The following is a 17,178-nucleotide window of genomic DNA, read 5'->3' as shown; positions in this document are numbered from 1 at the left end:
GCCATCAAAAGTAATAAAGTAGGGCACATCAAAGAAGCCATAGTAGTACACCTTAATCTCTCGTTGAACCATAATTGTGTTTACAAGTAACAGACTCTGTCATCTGAGAAATGTAATAACATAGGCCCTTTTCACATTCCCACCAGCAGCACTGTTTTTCTTACCGTATCAAGATCTTTTTTGACGTTGAGTGTCGCCATCCAGAAGTTGGTAACTAGCTAAGAATACTGTATTCTGTTACCATCTAGCCAGTTAATAAAAGTCTGCCTTCCCAAACTCATTGGAGATTAGCAATTTAGAGTTTGTGTGGCCTAATATTTACTTTGCACTGTTCTGGAAGTACATCATGTTCAGTAAAGTTATCATGAATCTGTCTTAGAAATAACATTAACTCCATCAACTAGTATTATCCCATGACTACAGTAACAATGAATCTTGTTTGCTGGCTTACCACTGAACTTCAAAGAGATGGTATAGTTTGCTTTCAAAAGTTTTAGTCATTGCTCATTTACTTTTAGCTAAGTAATGTAATCAAGTATGAAGTATTCATAGCCTTAATAATAACAGTCACAACTGTGAAGAAATCATAACTCACTGCTGAAGTTTGTAGCGAATTATCTTTTGAATAATGAATGTTTGCCTGTATATTAATATATTGTACTTTGTGTGGGAGGATCAAAGTGATGCCACGTATCGTATTCTCCATACGGTACTAATCAGCTGCATAACTGTACTGAATGAGTCATACAGTACAGTTATGCAGCTAATTGGACAAATACAGTACAGTTATGTGCTGAATTGGACAAATACAGTACAGTTACGCAGAGAAATTATTTAAGGAATGTTATGTAAATAACACACTGTAAATTACCAAAACCAGCCAAACTAATCCTATATGAGTTCGTTCTATGGCTAGGAATAGTTTGTATAAGCACTTACTGATCGTCTGATTACGAAGCTTTTTAAACATGACTCCACTAAGACAGCACGATTGATCACGTGCGTGACATTGCAAATCACTAAAACTAGTCAAGCTAATCCTATTAGTTCGTTCTACAACTAGAAATATATTAGTTAAACACTTACTGATATCCTAATAACCGAAAATTGCAGCGGTTTGGGTACTAGAGAAAATCGCTCCAAGCCAGACGACCAGGAAGTACAATATGACACTTAAAGCACAGCCTATGCTTGTGTGTATAAAAAATACAGCATTCAGGGGTGTCTCGAGGCAAATACAGCACTTGGCTTCGCCTCGTGCTATATTAGCTCCCTCGTACTGTATTTTCCATACACACACGCGGCGGTGCTTTAACTATAACGTATAGTGCTTACCTGTATATTAATATAGTGCTTATCTGTATATTAATATAGTGCTTATCTGTATATTAATATAGTGCTTATCTGTATATTAATATAGTGCTTATCTGTATATTAATGTAGTGCTTATCTGTATATTAATGTAGTGCTTATCTGTATATTAATATAGTGCTTATCTGTATATTAATGTAGTGCTTATCTGTATATTAATATAGTGCTTATCTGTATATTAATATAGTGCTTATCTGTATATTAATATAGTGCTTACCTGTATATTAATATAGTGCTTATCTGTATATTAATATAGTGCTTACCTGTATATTAATATAGTGCTTATCTGTATATTAATATAGTGCTTATCTGTATATTAATATAGTGCTTATCTGTATATTAATATAGTGCTTATCTGTATATTAATGTAGTGCTTATCTGTATATTAATGTAGTGCTTACCTGTATATTAATGTAGTGCTTACCTGTATATTAATGTAGTGCTTACCTGTATATTAATATAGTGCTTATCTGTATATTAATATAGTGCTTATCTGTATATTAATGTAGTGCTTACCTGTATATTAATATAGTGCTTATCTGTATATTAATATAGTGCTTACCTGTATATTAATATAGTGCTTACCTGTATATTAATATAGTGCTTACCTGTATATTAATATAGTGCTTATCTGTATATTAATATAGTGCTTATCTGTATATTAATATAGTGCTTATCTGTATATTAATATAGTGCTTATCTGTATATTAATGTAGTGCTTATCTGTATATTAATGTAGTGCTTATCTGTATATTAATATAGTGCTTACCTGTATATTAATATAGTGCTCATCTGTATATTAATATAGTGCTTATCTGTATATTAATGTAGTGCTTGGTGCACTATTGTATAGATTCCCTGGCCATGGGAGAATACCGCCACTGAAATGTTTAGCATTCCCATTTTTTATTGCATAAATCAGTAAACGTTATCTATGGCATCACTGCATAAAGAAACACATTATTGATTAGTCTCAATAGAAGAGTTCTATAAGCTGAAGATAATGTATTGCTGCATGGCCTACTTTTTAAAAAAATGTGCCCCACAGGAAATTTCACTTTTCTGAAGGTAACAATTTTTGCTTAACGAATGTACATTAAGGTACAAATGGACACACATTAGACTAAATGCAAAAATAAATGTAGCCAATGTCAATACATTAGAGTCCATTAGAGTCCATTACAACTAATGGTTACAAATGGTTAACTTCAGAGAAGAGCACTAATGATGTTCCACTTCTAATAGTATTCCTTGTTTAGTAGTCAACCATTTAATTATTACTTTTGCTATTGTTGTTGGAGTTTTGGCCAAAATTGTCACCCAAAAAACAGTCTCACTGACACAATACCATCCTGGTGCCTTGGCAGTATTGATTAGGTATAGCCAAACCCAAAAGTGCTACGACCCTAAATGTTTCTAATAGATTGCTACAAAAATTTTAAACATTCTTTTTATTTAATCCAATTTTCTACTGACTGACTAACTACCTGCCTGATTCCTTCACTCGTTAACAGCTAAGGCTATGGGCTTGATTGTTTCACTGGTTCAACATAGCTTCAACCTAACACACAGGTGCATTTTGACATCAAAGTTTTAAATATTACTACATAGTGAATGTGCTTGGAGTCTGAATCATAGGCATAGCAAGGTATTTAGATAAGAAGGGCTCTAGATTCTTAGTTTGGCAGAACAGTGCTGAAGAAAAAACAAAAAGGTTAATACCTACTAAGAATGGCTGCTCTCCACCAAATATACATTGTATCACTGGTAAAGCACATAATCCTTATTTACAACTTCATAGTTTGCTACACTGCTTCTCTGAATACTGTGACTGCTTTATTAGACTATCTAAATCTTTTTGCAATTTACAATAAGGAAATCAGAATATCACAAGGGGGATCTAGCCCCCCCCATGCGTAAGTGACTACAGGGCTAACACTATACCTTTGTTGATTTGCTAATCCATGGTGAACATTTTAAGCCAAATTCCAATGTTGTAGACTAATGTAAATGCACGTTATGACTGCAAATGTAAGCACCTGTAGTTTATTTTCGGTATAGTCACTGTACAAATCAATTGTCTTGCTCTTCCTACTATCTAGTGCTATTGTTCCAAACTACTCACCATAGAACGTTGAAACTTTGGTATTCCATTCCTTGGACACTGCAAATGATGTTGAGGAAATAAACAAGTTGATGTTGTTTTACTTCTAAAAACCAGGCACCATGCAGCAAGCTGGAATTACTTTATATTGGGTTTTGCTTTGTTGCTACATATGCAATTGAATTTGTATTTTGTAATTAATGAAATATTTATAATTCTGTAATAATGTTGCTAAGCACTGCTAAGGAGGCATACCTTGAACAAAACACTTTAACCCACTAATAATACACAGAAGTATCTTGTTAACTTGTTTTATAGTTCATTTGTAACATTTTCTTACTCAAATTCTCCAGGCAAAGCCTCAAAGCTGCTCTTCATTTTCGTTCACGTATGTACGGGCACACCCCCTTTTCAACTCAAAGGAATTCGTTATACCCAGTAGCCTAGGAGGCCAGCTGTGTTGTTTTTCGGCTATTTGACGTCCATAGAGCCCTTTGGGTAAGGCCTTCACCGCTTCCTTATTAACTTGTTTCACCTGTATTTCAAACCGGCACGTATTAACCATCTTAAACCAAAGCTTACCTGCCCAGAAGTTTAATACAGGCTCTATATGGCCTTTATTTATCACATAACTGTCAAAACGCAACCGTCAAAAATAACGCTTTATTACATGTGTTTAGTTGCACGAGTCGTTTCCCACAAAGAAGAAATGGTAAATTGCACGAAAACACTGCCCAACTACATTCACTTCTAACTTTTCAGCAAGTCAACTGTGGGACTTCACAGGTAAACACACGTGAAAATACATCACTTGGGTTTTCCATGACACCAAAATTAAGCAGCTGCGGTGCATTAACAACAAGCCAGAGCGCCTGGAATAAACATGGTAAGCATATTGTATAGCACAATTCTGTTTCAAGCCATATAATGCTTAATAATTAGTATTAACATGAAGACTACAACCTAAGCTTTACAATTAAATAAAACAACAAAGTTCACTAAGGCAGTAGCAGACACTGTGAACACATTTATATACAGCAACATTTTATAAATGTTTATTTAAAAAAAAAAATAGTTATCAGGTGAAGACTTCCTGAGCCAGCCTGCTGCTTCTTCAGAGTCAAGGTGCTGCATCCTGTGTGGATATAAAGGTACAAATCTATGCTACTACAACAGTTGGGGAGATACAGAAAAACACTTTTTATACACACATCTTGGTAATACCCACCCAAGGATAGTTTAATATGTGAGAAACATTTACTTGAAGCAAGGCGACACTATAATGACTCTACATACATCCCAAAGTGGAAGGAAGTAGAGCATACAGACATATCACCACCACCACCAATACTTTCAAAACATCCCCAATGTGTGAACAAGTTTCAAGACGAGCAGCATTTGCAGCTGCAGACAAGCTAGAGAAGCTCATTGGGTGCATACCTCAGAAGACAAGCCACTATTATTGTGTAACTCTTGTTGTGGAATGCTGTACTGTCAGTTCAACCCCCCTTTAACCTGTGCTTCATGTGGAGCTACTGCTAAATCAGACCAAAAGTTTTGACATAGTCCAAATGCTCCACTTGTTGAACAATATTTACAGGACACAGAGTTTACAGACATAAGCATATCACCAAATGATTGGTTGTGCACAAGCTGTTATAATGTACATTGCAGTATTATTAGGACAATGCATAATGAAGAGAATGGGACAGACGAAATGCTATGGGAAGGTACGTAGCGTTAAAACACATAATTCCAGCAAACTCACAATAGCAATACTTACATCTGTACTGTTTGTGGCAAAGCACTTGTTGCCACAGAAGGCTGTACTTGTTCCCCAGGCATGCCATGCTTTCCTTGAAGCCTATGGTGTCCATTGCATAGAAGATATCAAGTCATTTCAGCTAACCCTGGAGGTAGAAGAAAGCAGTGTACAATTTTCTTTGTGGTGGTTGCTACACCAGCTAATATTTTACCTTGACACCTTCGTGATGCACAAGTGTGTGCACATAAAATTCGGAACAGTATTATTCTGGAAGGGTGGAGACAAGTTGGTTGCACTTTCTTGGGCATTTGGATCATCGCAGTCCCCCCTCCCCTCAGTGGTCTGAATCTAATACAGAAAAGAAACACAGAGAGTATCCAAATGTAGAGAAAACATTAAAGGAGGCTAGCATCATAGTGAATGATCTAATGCACAATGAAATCAAAAATTTACAGCCATCAATTAATTGTAGTACACTAGAAATAAACAAGAGTTTAAACCATGGCAACCCACTGTTGCTTGAATTTCAGCTTTCCATTACCAACACAGTCAGGGAAAGAGAAATTTCTGACGCTACCAAACACATCAAGAGAATTTGACTGTTTTTTATTCTGTGCCAGCTTATGTTTTGTACTAATCCCAGAAGCCCTCCACCGATACATGATTTTATTGCAGATACAATAGAAACTTGTGGTGGTTCACAACGACTTATTCAAATTCTGAATAGGTTAGGATGTGCTAGTTCACCAGATACACACGATAGGTTTGTGACATTCCATGCCACCATAAAATGTCAATTACAGATATGGGATGAACTACCCAGCAATGTTTTCATGTTAGCCTCTGTGGACAATTTTGACATGTTACAGAGTTATGCTGCTGTTTACTGTGGTGACCAACAACGGAGTTACCATGGTACAACTCTACAACTTGTTCAGCCAAACAGCAGCAGTTTAACATCAGTTGTACAGCAAAGGCCGGAAACACCAGACAATAATCCTACCTGTATGCTAGCCACTGATGACCGCATTGTAACTGAAGTCAATCGACCTGTACATGTAGTGAATAGGAAATTTGCTCAGCAACAACAATGACAACACTCACCAGATTCTTCTCCTGCCAACCTTGGAAACTTAGGGCCTAAGTGTCAGAGGACTGTGGAAGTCAGACACTTGAGATCATGTGTACAGCAGCCTGTTGTCAGTACAGTACCACTACCAGACCCATCAACAATTACCTTGGAAGGTTTCATGGAAAACAGCTACCAGACTATTGGGAGAAACACCCTGGAAAAGAAATTGTTTTCATACATCATTCAGAAGTATGCTTTACAGCATCACAAGGACTGTTTCCCTATAAATGCTACCTTCAGTGAAGTCAGGACATTCATGGATGACTACAGTGATTGTGACTCACAGAGTATAAGTTGGTAGTATCATACAGTACAATAGTAACTGTATAGTAGGGACCACAAAGGAGTAGGCGTGGCCCACAAAATAATATCACCCAAAAAACAGCCTCAATTTCCCCTGACGACGATGAGGCAGTATTGGTTACGTAAAACTAAGCCCAAACAAGCTTTCAGATCGACCCGAAATGCTTTCAACAAGTTGCTACAGAATTTTAAAAATAATTTATTTAACGGAATTTTCTACTGAATGAGTAAATAACTGACTGATTCCTTCAGACAAGCATAACTCGATAACAGCTAAGGCTACGGGCTTGATATTTTCACTGTTCGACGTTGCTTCGGCCCAACAGGTGCCTTTTGGCATACCACAGTATGTACAATGCATTCTTCATGGACTTACCAGTATCCTCCTTTGTGTCCCATTCATCTTTTCTGACAGCGAAAAGTGTCAATTTAGCGATAGCATGTGATGGCTTCCCTTCTGCATAATGGAAATCGTCCGTATTTGTCATAGTGGCTATTTTGATAGCAGAGGTGCTTTTCAAACAGTACTTGATTCGTACTGCTGTGTAACGGGGTGAGCATAGCCAACAACGAAACGTAATGGATACTTCACTTTTCAGACAATAATTGATATAACCGCGGCGTACGGCACCATTTCTTTCGGTATGCATGGATTGCAGAGGTGCTTTTCAAACAAAATGCTGCGTAACTGGTTGCACAAAGCTGACAACGAAGCATAATGGATACTTCACTTTTCAGACGATAATTGGGGTGCGGTGCTATTTCAGACGCGGTATACGTGGGTTCACCAGTCATAATAATTATTTACAAAAAAGGTTAACAAACAAGTACACAGAAAAATTTGGAATTTTCAACTAGAGTAGGGATCATAGCACATCGATAAAAAGTACTGAAACAAGTTGGAGTAGAGCACGATATTAAATCACAGTAAAACAATAAGAAGTGTTATATCCCTACTGTGCATTTCCATTATGGTATCTTGAGCACAGTAGGGATATAACACTTCTTATTGTTTTACTGTGATTTAATATCATGCACTACTCCAACTTATTTCAGTACTTTTTATCGATGTGTTATGGTCCCTACTCTAGTTGAAAATTACAAATTTTTCTGTGTACTTGTATTATATGAAACTGATTGATGAGAACTCTGACTGCACTGAGACCATGTCATTGGTAGCAGAAGACCTACTAGCCAAATTTGAGGGTGTACAGGATGGATGGTTGTGCTTTATGCCAGTCTCCTGGAAATATCAGAAGCTTATTTAATGCAGTACTGTACTGGTTCTTGATACTCATTAGGTGTCTGTAAGACTTCCTGTCTCCCACTAGCACAACCCATCCATCCTGTACACCCTCAAATTTGGCTAGTAGGTCTTCTGCTACCAATGACATGGTCTCAGTGCAGTCAGAGTTCTCATCAATCAGTTCCATATAATACAAGTACACAGAAAAATTTGTAATTTTCAACTAGAGTAGGGACCATAACACATCGATAAAAACTACTGAAATAAGTTGGAGTAGTGCATGATTGAAGTCAGTAGAGCATTTGTTCAAGCTTTAAGCAGACTCACTATTTCTTGCTACAAGCATGGGAAGCATTGTACCGAGAAATGCTTCATGTATATGTTGTCAACAGTGGGACTAAAATCACCACAGATGTCAGTTGCATACTCCTCACAGGTATTCAGATGAAGAAGAGCTCACCTAAGCATGTGCTGCAGAGGATTAGTGAACTGATACAAGGCAGCCAAACTAAGGAAGATTTTATGAAATTTGTCACACAGAGGAGTGAAACTGATAAAACTTGGAGGTTTTGGACTCAGTTTGTGTTCACTGATTGTTTTTGTTATTTTGGTCTTTACTTAGCAGTAAGGAGCAGCAACTGGCAGCTACGGGTTGCTAGTTTGGAGCAAATGGCTCCCATATTTGCAGCATTTGATCGAGAATACTACTACCACACCATCTCAGTGAGATCCAGCGTTACCCAACTACTATTCTGACTCACCTGGAAAGTGGAGCATTCACTGTCAGCCTGTCCAGTCAGCGATGGCGAGCAGTAGCCCTGGATGAGGCACATAAGATGTGTATCAACAAGGATTTAAAGACTGCTGTTGTCAAGTCAAACCTGCAAAAAAAACTTTATTTTTTTAATTTTAGAATCAATTTATACCAAACCCTGATTGAAGAAACTATTCCTGGAATGTCAAAGTCACTAGATGAATTCCAGCAGTAACATCATGGACAATTCTCCCCAGGCAATCCGCTATGAGCAAAACACAAAACAAATCAGCTCTTTAGTAAGAGAAAACAATTTATTTCCAATGGAATCTTCTAGCAGAGAATTGTTTAATGTTTTTACTGGGAAACCATTGAACAAACTTGTGATATGTTGTCATTTCGAAAGGTTGGGAAACAAGGTTTTGAAAACTATGTGAAATACAACTTATTGAAATATCCTACAACAGTGAAGGCCCCTCTACATCAACATAGATTATTAACAATGGCATCCAAGAAGAAACGGAAACCCAAGAGTACTCCCAAGGAGAGGGCACAAAAACAAGAAGTTAAGTGCCTAAAACTCCATCTTGTTTGGTCCAATCATCAAGAGTCCCCCAAGCCATCAGAAGTACAATATTCAGTACTGCCTTGGGCAATGTCGGATGAGGACGGTAACCCACACAAGGGTCAAAAGAGTGGATGGACTAGTAAACTTGCTAGTCGGTACTGTTTAGTGGATCTAACCACCACCTATATTATTCAGCTCAACTTGCCTCACTCAGATGAAAGCAAGTACAATTTTCAAACAGCTTTGTTGCAAGACATGGACCTGAGCAATTTACAACAGGACGTCCTATGTGTGACATTGCAGACATTATTTATCTGCACTGGGTGTGACTATGTCTCATATTTTAAGTCCATAGGCAAGGCAACAAACAGTATTGAATACTTTCTTTCAACACGCTTCCTTTATATGTGACCAAGACATGCCAGGGTCCTTGCACAACACCACACAATGTAATTGCATGAAACAGGTTAATTAGAACATGCTATTTTAGAAAACACTTACCAGCATTCCAGGCTAGTAGGGGTCATAGTACTCCACTCCATCTTTATAATTCACTGGAACCATCATTACAAGTGGAGGAGAGGCACGGGCTATGGTTACAACAAAAAAGAGAAATTGTAGGTAACACAATTTTTACTGAAGAAGATAGAGTGCCCACCTTTACTGCTCTTTGGAGGCACTAGCTCAGATCCTGTTGGGTCAGCCAATTGTGGCAACACTCTGATCATTCAGACATCTACTTGACACTACCAACTCCAGTAGAGAGTGGATGGGTGCTCCACGACGGTCAATACTTGATCAATTGAGAATCACCAGAAGTAGAAAAGAAAATTAGATGTAACATTGACTTTCTAATAAAAGAGTGCAATTGAAAAAAACAATGCAAAACATTCAATTGTGGTTGTAGGAAGAAATCAAGAAACTGTGGACCTGGATGTTTATGTCAAGGCTGCACTAATGTACAACAACACAACAGTGTACCTGATGATAACAATGGAAGCAGTAGCAGTGATGAGAGTGACAGTGGCACTCCCAGTAGTGAAGATGGCGAGGATCTGGAAGAAGAAATAATTACTGAAGATGACTTCCACTTTGGTTATTATGATATTATATAACTGTTACAACATTATATAGATCACAGTATTGCATTTTTATACTAACAATGCCAAGTTTCCTAATAGTAACTTTCGTCTGAGTCTGAACTAGTAGAAGAGGTCGTAACTGATGATTTTTTTTAACATGTACACCACTGTATGATATTGTACGAAACTGTGGTAGCAGTGATGATTTTTAGTTGAAACTACTGTAATGGAATAAGTTTTTGTAAGATAAAGACTGTACAGATTTTGCAGGTATCTTATCCACAAAATTTTTACTATAGATAATGTAAGGATTTGCAATGGTGATGTCTTTTCCATAGGAATTATATGTACAGACAATCCTTGTTATGAGTCCACACTATCTCACTAACTCAACTCTGTTTCTTCATGAATTATCTTGTTAGTTTCCTTTTCACTTTTACTAGTGTTATTAAATCATGGTGGCATACAGCCAGTTTGCTTCAAACTTCATCACTATGGTTGTCCAGGTATAGCAATTATTTTTGTGGCACTATTTCTAAGCACTAAGAAAAGGTACGAGAATTTTTTTTCAGTATTAGCTAAATGATTGAAGATTTGTATGAAGGTTATATTTGTGTAAACTGACACTGATTACTGTTGACTACTGAACCCGTAATGAGGATTGTCCACAATAATGTAATCCCTATACTTGTACTTGATTTTACACAGTCCATGTACAAAAGGTGTGGAAAAACTGAGACATTTTCACAATATATTGAGAGATCAATATCTGAACCACAAAAATTTCTTCAAAAAAACTATTTGGCAGTCCACAAAGGTTGTTTAATACCTTATGACACTGTGATGTATGGTTTATTATTTATAACAAGATACTGAATAACACCCTCTTCTATATTAACGGAGCACAAATTCGTTTCACAAATGTATACAGTTTCGTACAGCTACTAGACATGCTCCATACAAACCTTATCACTTTCGTTGACTAGGATTTTGGGCACTCTTTTTTGTTTATCCGCGGCGAAGTGAAATCTGGAACAGATAAATTCTTGTTCAATTCAAACACTGAAATACTTCCAGCCCGCACATTTCAAGATTAAATAAACTACGTAATTGTTTTCATAAATCATCTCTTCAGGTGTTTTTATTCAAAAATACGCCAGAAATTACTGGTTGAATGCCATTTCTCTCGTCCGCGTGTCCTGTCAAAAAAGCCATTTTCAACTTCTTGTAAATTGCGCGTGCAACTAAAAACGCCCGTTTTTTGACGGTTGCGTTTCGACTGATACAGTTGTTTTTAGCGAACAAACTTTTGCTCGCATGGGTGCAGAAAGACAAACAAATATACAAACACACACACACACTTTTCGGAAAACTATTTCAGTAAACTAGGCGCGCGCCCACAGCCGGCCTTTGGCCAGCTGTAGGCATGCGCCTGGTTTAAAAAATCATAAGCTGTGTGAACAAGCCAAATTTTTGCTGAGACATTAACAATTACTCAGCAAATTTCTAAGCAATTCAAGGAGAGGCTATAGCTGCTAGAGCCGCTCTTATTTTAGAGGGGATTGAGCCCCTCCACTTTTTAAGATTGAGATGCTCTAATAACAAATCATCTACTCCAGTAGAACAGTGTTACATACGTACTAAAATAAAACATCCAATTGTACTTACAAATAAATTTTAGTCAAAATTAGTAACTCTGAGGGCTAACTTTCTGTGGGGGAATGTCCCAAGACCCTACTAGACAGCATGCTGAGTGTATAATTTATACCAGCTGTGCAAGCTGCATCAACCAGTTACCATCCATTCTAACCCCCTCAAAAGGCAATTGCTCAGCTCAGCAATATAAAAGAGGGACTGTTTTGTAACAGCAGCAATCTGGACTGACTACTATCCAACAGCTGTAACCCCAAGAGATACTACATACACAGTGTTGGGGGTAACACATTACTTCTGTAAGAGTTATGTAATATGCAAAATATGCTTTAAAAGTACTCAAGTTACTTTACTTACAAATGTAACTCATTACCTAAGCAATGAAGTTACCGTATTGTCTTGAATGGTGGCCCAGGCGTTTATTTCTTTTGAGCAACTATCACCCAGACCCAGTGGCCTGGGTGAAAAAGTACTTCAGTGAAATGAACGTGTAGGCAACTTTTTACCCAGGCCACTATTCGAGACCGACCACTACCACCATTGAGGCAATACGGTACTGTAACGAATCTAATTTAAGTAATTTTTATTACTACAAGTAACAAAGTTACTAATCCACTGAGTAATGTCTAGCCACAACGAAGTAATGATGCCTACCTCAAATCAATGAATAAAGCTTATTGACCAGTTTCTTTCTCAATTATAACCAAGATTTACACAGAGTCCAACAGATGTCACATGATAAAGTGGGAGTTACAACTTAAAGCTGTAAACACAAAGTAACATAATATATGTAATATTATTATAGTTACTTTATTATATGGGTAATGTGTAACTGTAACTAAATAGTTCAGTTGTAAATAATATGTAACAAGTTACTTTTATAAAGTAATTGCTCCAACACTGGTCACATACACTGGCCTTATGGAAAAAGGCATAGGTGGATCTGAGGGGGGGCCAAGGGGTGCTGTGCCCCCCACCCCCCTTCCCCCCTGGCCCTTCTCTTGCCCCCCTTGGACTCACCGTACTATACTGATACCAGAAACTGGAGTCATGCATTCACACTGTATTCAGAAGTAAAGAAAGCCAATGGGAAAATAGAAGACAAAAGTTATAAATGTACTTTATAGTTACACTGTACTGCATTGTAAAGAAAGTGAGGCAAATAAGTTTGAATTTTTGTGCAAAGATCAAGATACTCAAATAGAGTAGTCAATACTCTAATAGAACAGTCACAATTCTAATGTCAGAACAATACTAACTACACCTTATTTACACTTTACCATCAAACAGATTTTATCTCAGACAGGCTAACTAATCTTTATATGCATTACACTTTGTTAGCTAAATACTATCAAAAATGCTCCCAAATTCAAACCTAGGAGGCATAATGTTTAAAAATTTTCTCAAACTACAGTCTTAACACTGTATGTCCATCATTGTACTGAATGTGCAACTGAATATAACTTGTGTACTAGAATTGCTCTTAGTGGAATAAACATTGTTGTACACTAAAACTTCTTGCCTCCCAGAAAAATAGTAACTAGTTACATACCCAACCTTCTAAATATGTACATGCTCCCAGCCTACAACTACAAGTGACATGAGTGAGACACCATTTCTCCGGTGTAGTTCAGCCTCATAAACATACTTTGTTGTCGTATCTTGATCTCAAGGGTACTCCCCATACACTATCACTCTTTGTTCTTGCCTGTACAGCTATATTCAGTGCTGTCGGTACCCAAAATGCAGCTAATCACGTGCTGGATACAATGAACATTACAATGAACATTAAAAAGACAATACAATACAAGACATTACAATTTCCAGATGTAATATCCGTTATAAATTACTCGTTCCTTTGTCATGTAATACATTATATTACTTTGTTACAACGTAAGTAATATTATTACATAACGCATTTCAAATGTAACTCATTACCCTCAACTCTGCTGGTAGATCTAAACACTCTTTGAGATGCTTATTCATCAAATCCATCAACATTTTCTTTGGTCAAAATTTGATATCATTACATGACAAAGGAACGAGTAATTCATAATGATATCATTGCTTTTTGTCTGTGTATAATACAGACAATATTATTACATAACGCATTTCAAATGTAACTCATTACCCTCAACTCTGCTGGTAGATCTAAACACTCTTTGAGATGCTTATTCATCAAATCCATCAACATTTTCTTCGGTCAAAATTTGATATCATTACATGTGTTGTACAGTCATCAAAGCTCATTCCACAGAAACTACAGTGGAACCTTGTATTGTGAACATTTGGGGACCCAGAATTTTTGGTCACTTTTTGCTGTAATATAGAGGTTTTTCTCTTTCAGAGGTAAAAATGTATTAACCAGACCTGCTGGGACCAAAATTTTTGTCCTTATTATGGAGGTATATTCTATTACACATGTATGCATGTAGGCAAAACAAATCCTATGCTGAGTTTTCTATCTAATTGCTGTAGTATATATCATGTGTATAATACAGACAATGTACAATGCCATTCATGTTAAATACACACTGTGCTTTAAAATATGTAATTATACACCTTAATAATTTTTTGAAAATTTCAAATACAATAGATAGATTGACGTATGTCGTAATGGTAAAATTTTCACTTGTTCAAATAATTAGGGATATTGCAAATCTCTCTATTTTCCATATAGCTCCATCCTTCCCAGTTAAATTATCCAGATTTGTGTCACCACTATATAATAGCAGTTCATGTAGCTACATGCCGTGAAATTTGTTCATCCTAACAGGTTGTGTTGCTGATGATAATCACACTACTGATGTACATTAATGCTACTACAGGTATTGTAGTATCAGTGTGAAGTGTTTGATCTTCTGTGATCATTTACAGCAAGTGACGCCAGATCATCAGCCAATAGTGACAGCATTTGGTAATGTATTATATATATCATTAATTTTGTTAGTAAGCTTAGGTAGGGATACAACTCTGATGTATAACAGGTTATCTTAAGAAGGAAATTGTCAACTACTGACATTCCATTGGTTATAGTTTACCAGTGAATTGTTGCTACTTCACTATTACAAGTTGTTGGTTTCAATTATTAGCAGAGGCGGATCCGGGGGGTTCAAGGGGTTCCATGGAACCCCTCTTTTGAAGGAGCCTCTCTTACTTGGGATACTCTAATAGAGCAGTCACAGTATTCTTAAGAGGAGCAGTGTAGCAGGCTACATGTGGAGTTATAAATAAGGAAATATAGCTGGTGAGGTATCTATGGTGAGGGGCAGCTATTGTGTTAACAGATGATAACCTTTTTGGTCTTCAACTTACAGCTAAGCTGAAGTTGCAATACCTGAGTGGAACCCCTCTTTTAAAAAGTATGGATCCATCCCTGATTAGTGAAATCTTTACCCCTCTAGTTTTGTGAAATCACCAACCTAAAACATAACCCTTTATGTAATAATATTTGGACAGCAATAACTTGATGATGGCCAGGTATCACCATGATAAATTGTAGCTAGAATTTTAAACACCAATTTTAGGCATTGTGTGTGTGTGTGTGTGTGTGTGTGTGTGTGTGTGTGTGTGTGTGTGTGTGTGTGTGTGTGTGTGTGTGTGTGTGTGTGTGCATGGACTGCTCATTATTATGAGAACAACAACTACAGGATAGCCAGTATTGCATTAAAAAAGTTTAGCAGTTACTAACCAGCGAAATCTGTAACATAACACTATACTATGTCAAGTATACAGAGTCATCAGTAGTGTGTTACACAAGTTTCTATATGCACTTATTTCCTGATTACCAACTAGTGTGTCTGATTATCTAATGTCTTCAAACAGTCAATGTTAATAATGACTATTACAAATAATAATAATAATTATACAACCAAATACTAAAGACAATACGAAATGTGGTTAAAATTACTTCATTAATAATGAATGAATAAATAATGAATAAATAATAAATAATGTTTGAGAAAACTACAAGGTCTAAGGCTTTGCACTCACCGGGAATAGAATCCATGTTGTATGAAGAGACAATTGTATAATGGGTGGGTGCTATCGTGGAGGTGATAGAAACGTACAATGATTCTATTTAACACTGATCAAATAGTTAGCACGTGACGCCTACTATTAATAGATCTGGCGGATTCTAGACAAGCGAACTACTGTTCATTTGTGTTTGGAAGTGGGTGACAGTAACTATTTTGATTGGAAGATGAGTGGTTGCTCAGTACCCCTGCTTAATGAACAACATGATTGGAAGTTGCTACCAATCACTGGAGGTTAGTTTGTGTTGGTTAAAACACTTTGATAGTCTTGTTTCTTTAGTCTCGCGTAACTAGGGTACCTTCACTCATGTATGGGATGGGAGAAAGCCTCACCTGGCAGGCCGTTGTGCAAAGAAGGTGCAGTTTCTAGCTGGTAAATTTGTGTGATGATGTATAGCTGTCCGCCTGAAACCTTTTAGTGCCAAAAGTGCCCAGACTGATCACTGATATGGGCCCTGAGAAACTGCCAAATTGCATCCCACATACTGAACGCTGATGGAGAGAACAAACAACATACTAAATGTGCCCTTAAGCTGATAATTGCTGTGTGCACGGTTGTGCTTGCTATTAACTGCTATTATTATATGTAGCTACAGTCTGCCGCCATCGGCAATGCTCCACATACTTGTGCACACTGACATATTCATGTATTACATTTCAGCCACATTTGTTCTCCAATTTTTTTTTTGTCTTGCAGCGTATCCACAGACGGCATCATGTGATCATTTTAGTACAAATGACCCATCTCATGTTAAATATATACATAACTCAGATATCAGTTGTAGGTGACAGACAGTTGAAATACTCTGCCTTTATCCCAATCTTACCGTGGTCTGCTAATACATCCCTTATGTATATGTGCCAGTCAATTCCTCTAGAATTGTATTACTGTGCATCTTTTCTACCTGCACACACTGTGTTGGCCATGTACTGTTTGTACATGCCCCATTATTAAGTTGTCCCATTGGTGATTGTACTTGGTTGTGTTTGCCCCAGGCCTAGTAATAATAATAGTAATAAAAGTGGTCAAGATTACAATATAAACGAAATGAAATGTAAACAGATAGTGCTAGCTGAACTCTCTACAGGTTGACTTGTTTGTGGCTAAACACTCTACAACTAATCCAACACTCAATAGGAGCCATAAATTTTGCTGGATTAAG

The 17,178-nt window shown here is 37.0% G+C and overlaps 1 protein-coding gene and 1 long non-coding RNA gene across 5 annotated transcripts in view; one reads left to right on the top strand and one right to left on the bottom strand.

Moving 5' to 3' along the window:
• Window positions 1-17,178, top strand: part of LOC136256981 (bis(5'-adenosyl)-triphosphatase enpp4-like) — a 72,420-nt gene that overhangs the window by 1,022 nt on the left and 54,220 nt on the right. For both annotated transcript variants that reach the window (XM_066050071.1, XM_066050068.1), the window contains exons 2-3: window positions 14,755-14,806; window positions 14,856-14,895. In XM_066050071.1, coding sequence (XP_065906143.1) covers window positions 14,767-14,806; window positions 14,856-14,895 — 80 coding nt within the window. In that variant the 5' untranslated portion in view covers window positions 14,755-14,766. The remainder of the gene's footprint in view (window positions 1-14,754; window positions 14,807-14,855; window positions 14,896-17,178) is intronic.
• LOC136256219 (uncharacterized) lies at window positions 4,412-11,545 on the bottom strand. Of its 3 annotated transcripts, none has more exons than XR_010701384.1 (12): window positions 11,410-11,545; window positions 11,291-11,354; window positions 9,902-10,298; window positions 9,745-9,833; window positions 8,853-8,940; window positions 8,683-8,802; window positions 6,478-6,526; window positions 6,345-6,434; window positions 6,244-6,290; window positions 5,452-5,588; window positions 5,259-5,385; window positions 4,412-4,610 (listed from the first exon to the last, which is right to left on the bottom strand). It is a non-coding gene; the product is annotated as an uncharacterized lncRNA (long non-coding RNA). The 3 variants fall into 3 exon arrangements; XR_010701383.1 differs by having other exon boundaries at window positions 4,418-4,610; window positions 6,345-6,526; window positions 9,902-10,036; window positions 10,225-10,298; XR_010701382.1 differs by having other exon boundaries at window positions 4,415-4,610; window positions 6,345-6,526.

Source organism: Dysidea avara, chromosome 5 (assembly GCF_963678975.1).
Source record: "Dysidea avara chromosome 5, odDysAvar1.4, whole genome shotgun sequence".
Lineage (NCBI taxonomy): Eukaryota > Metazoa > Porifera > Demospongiae > Dictyoceratida > Dysideidae > Dysidea > Dysidea avara.
This window is presented reverse-complemented; position numbering and strand designations above follow the sequence as displayed.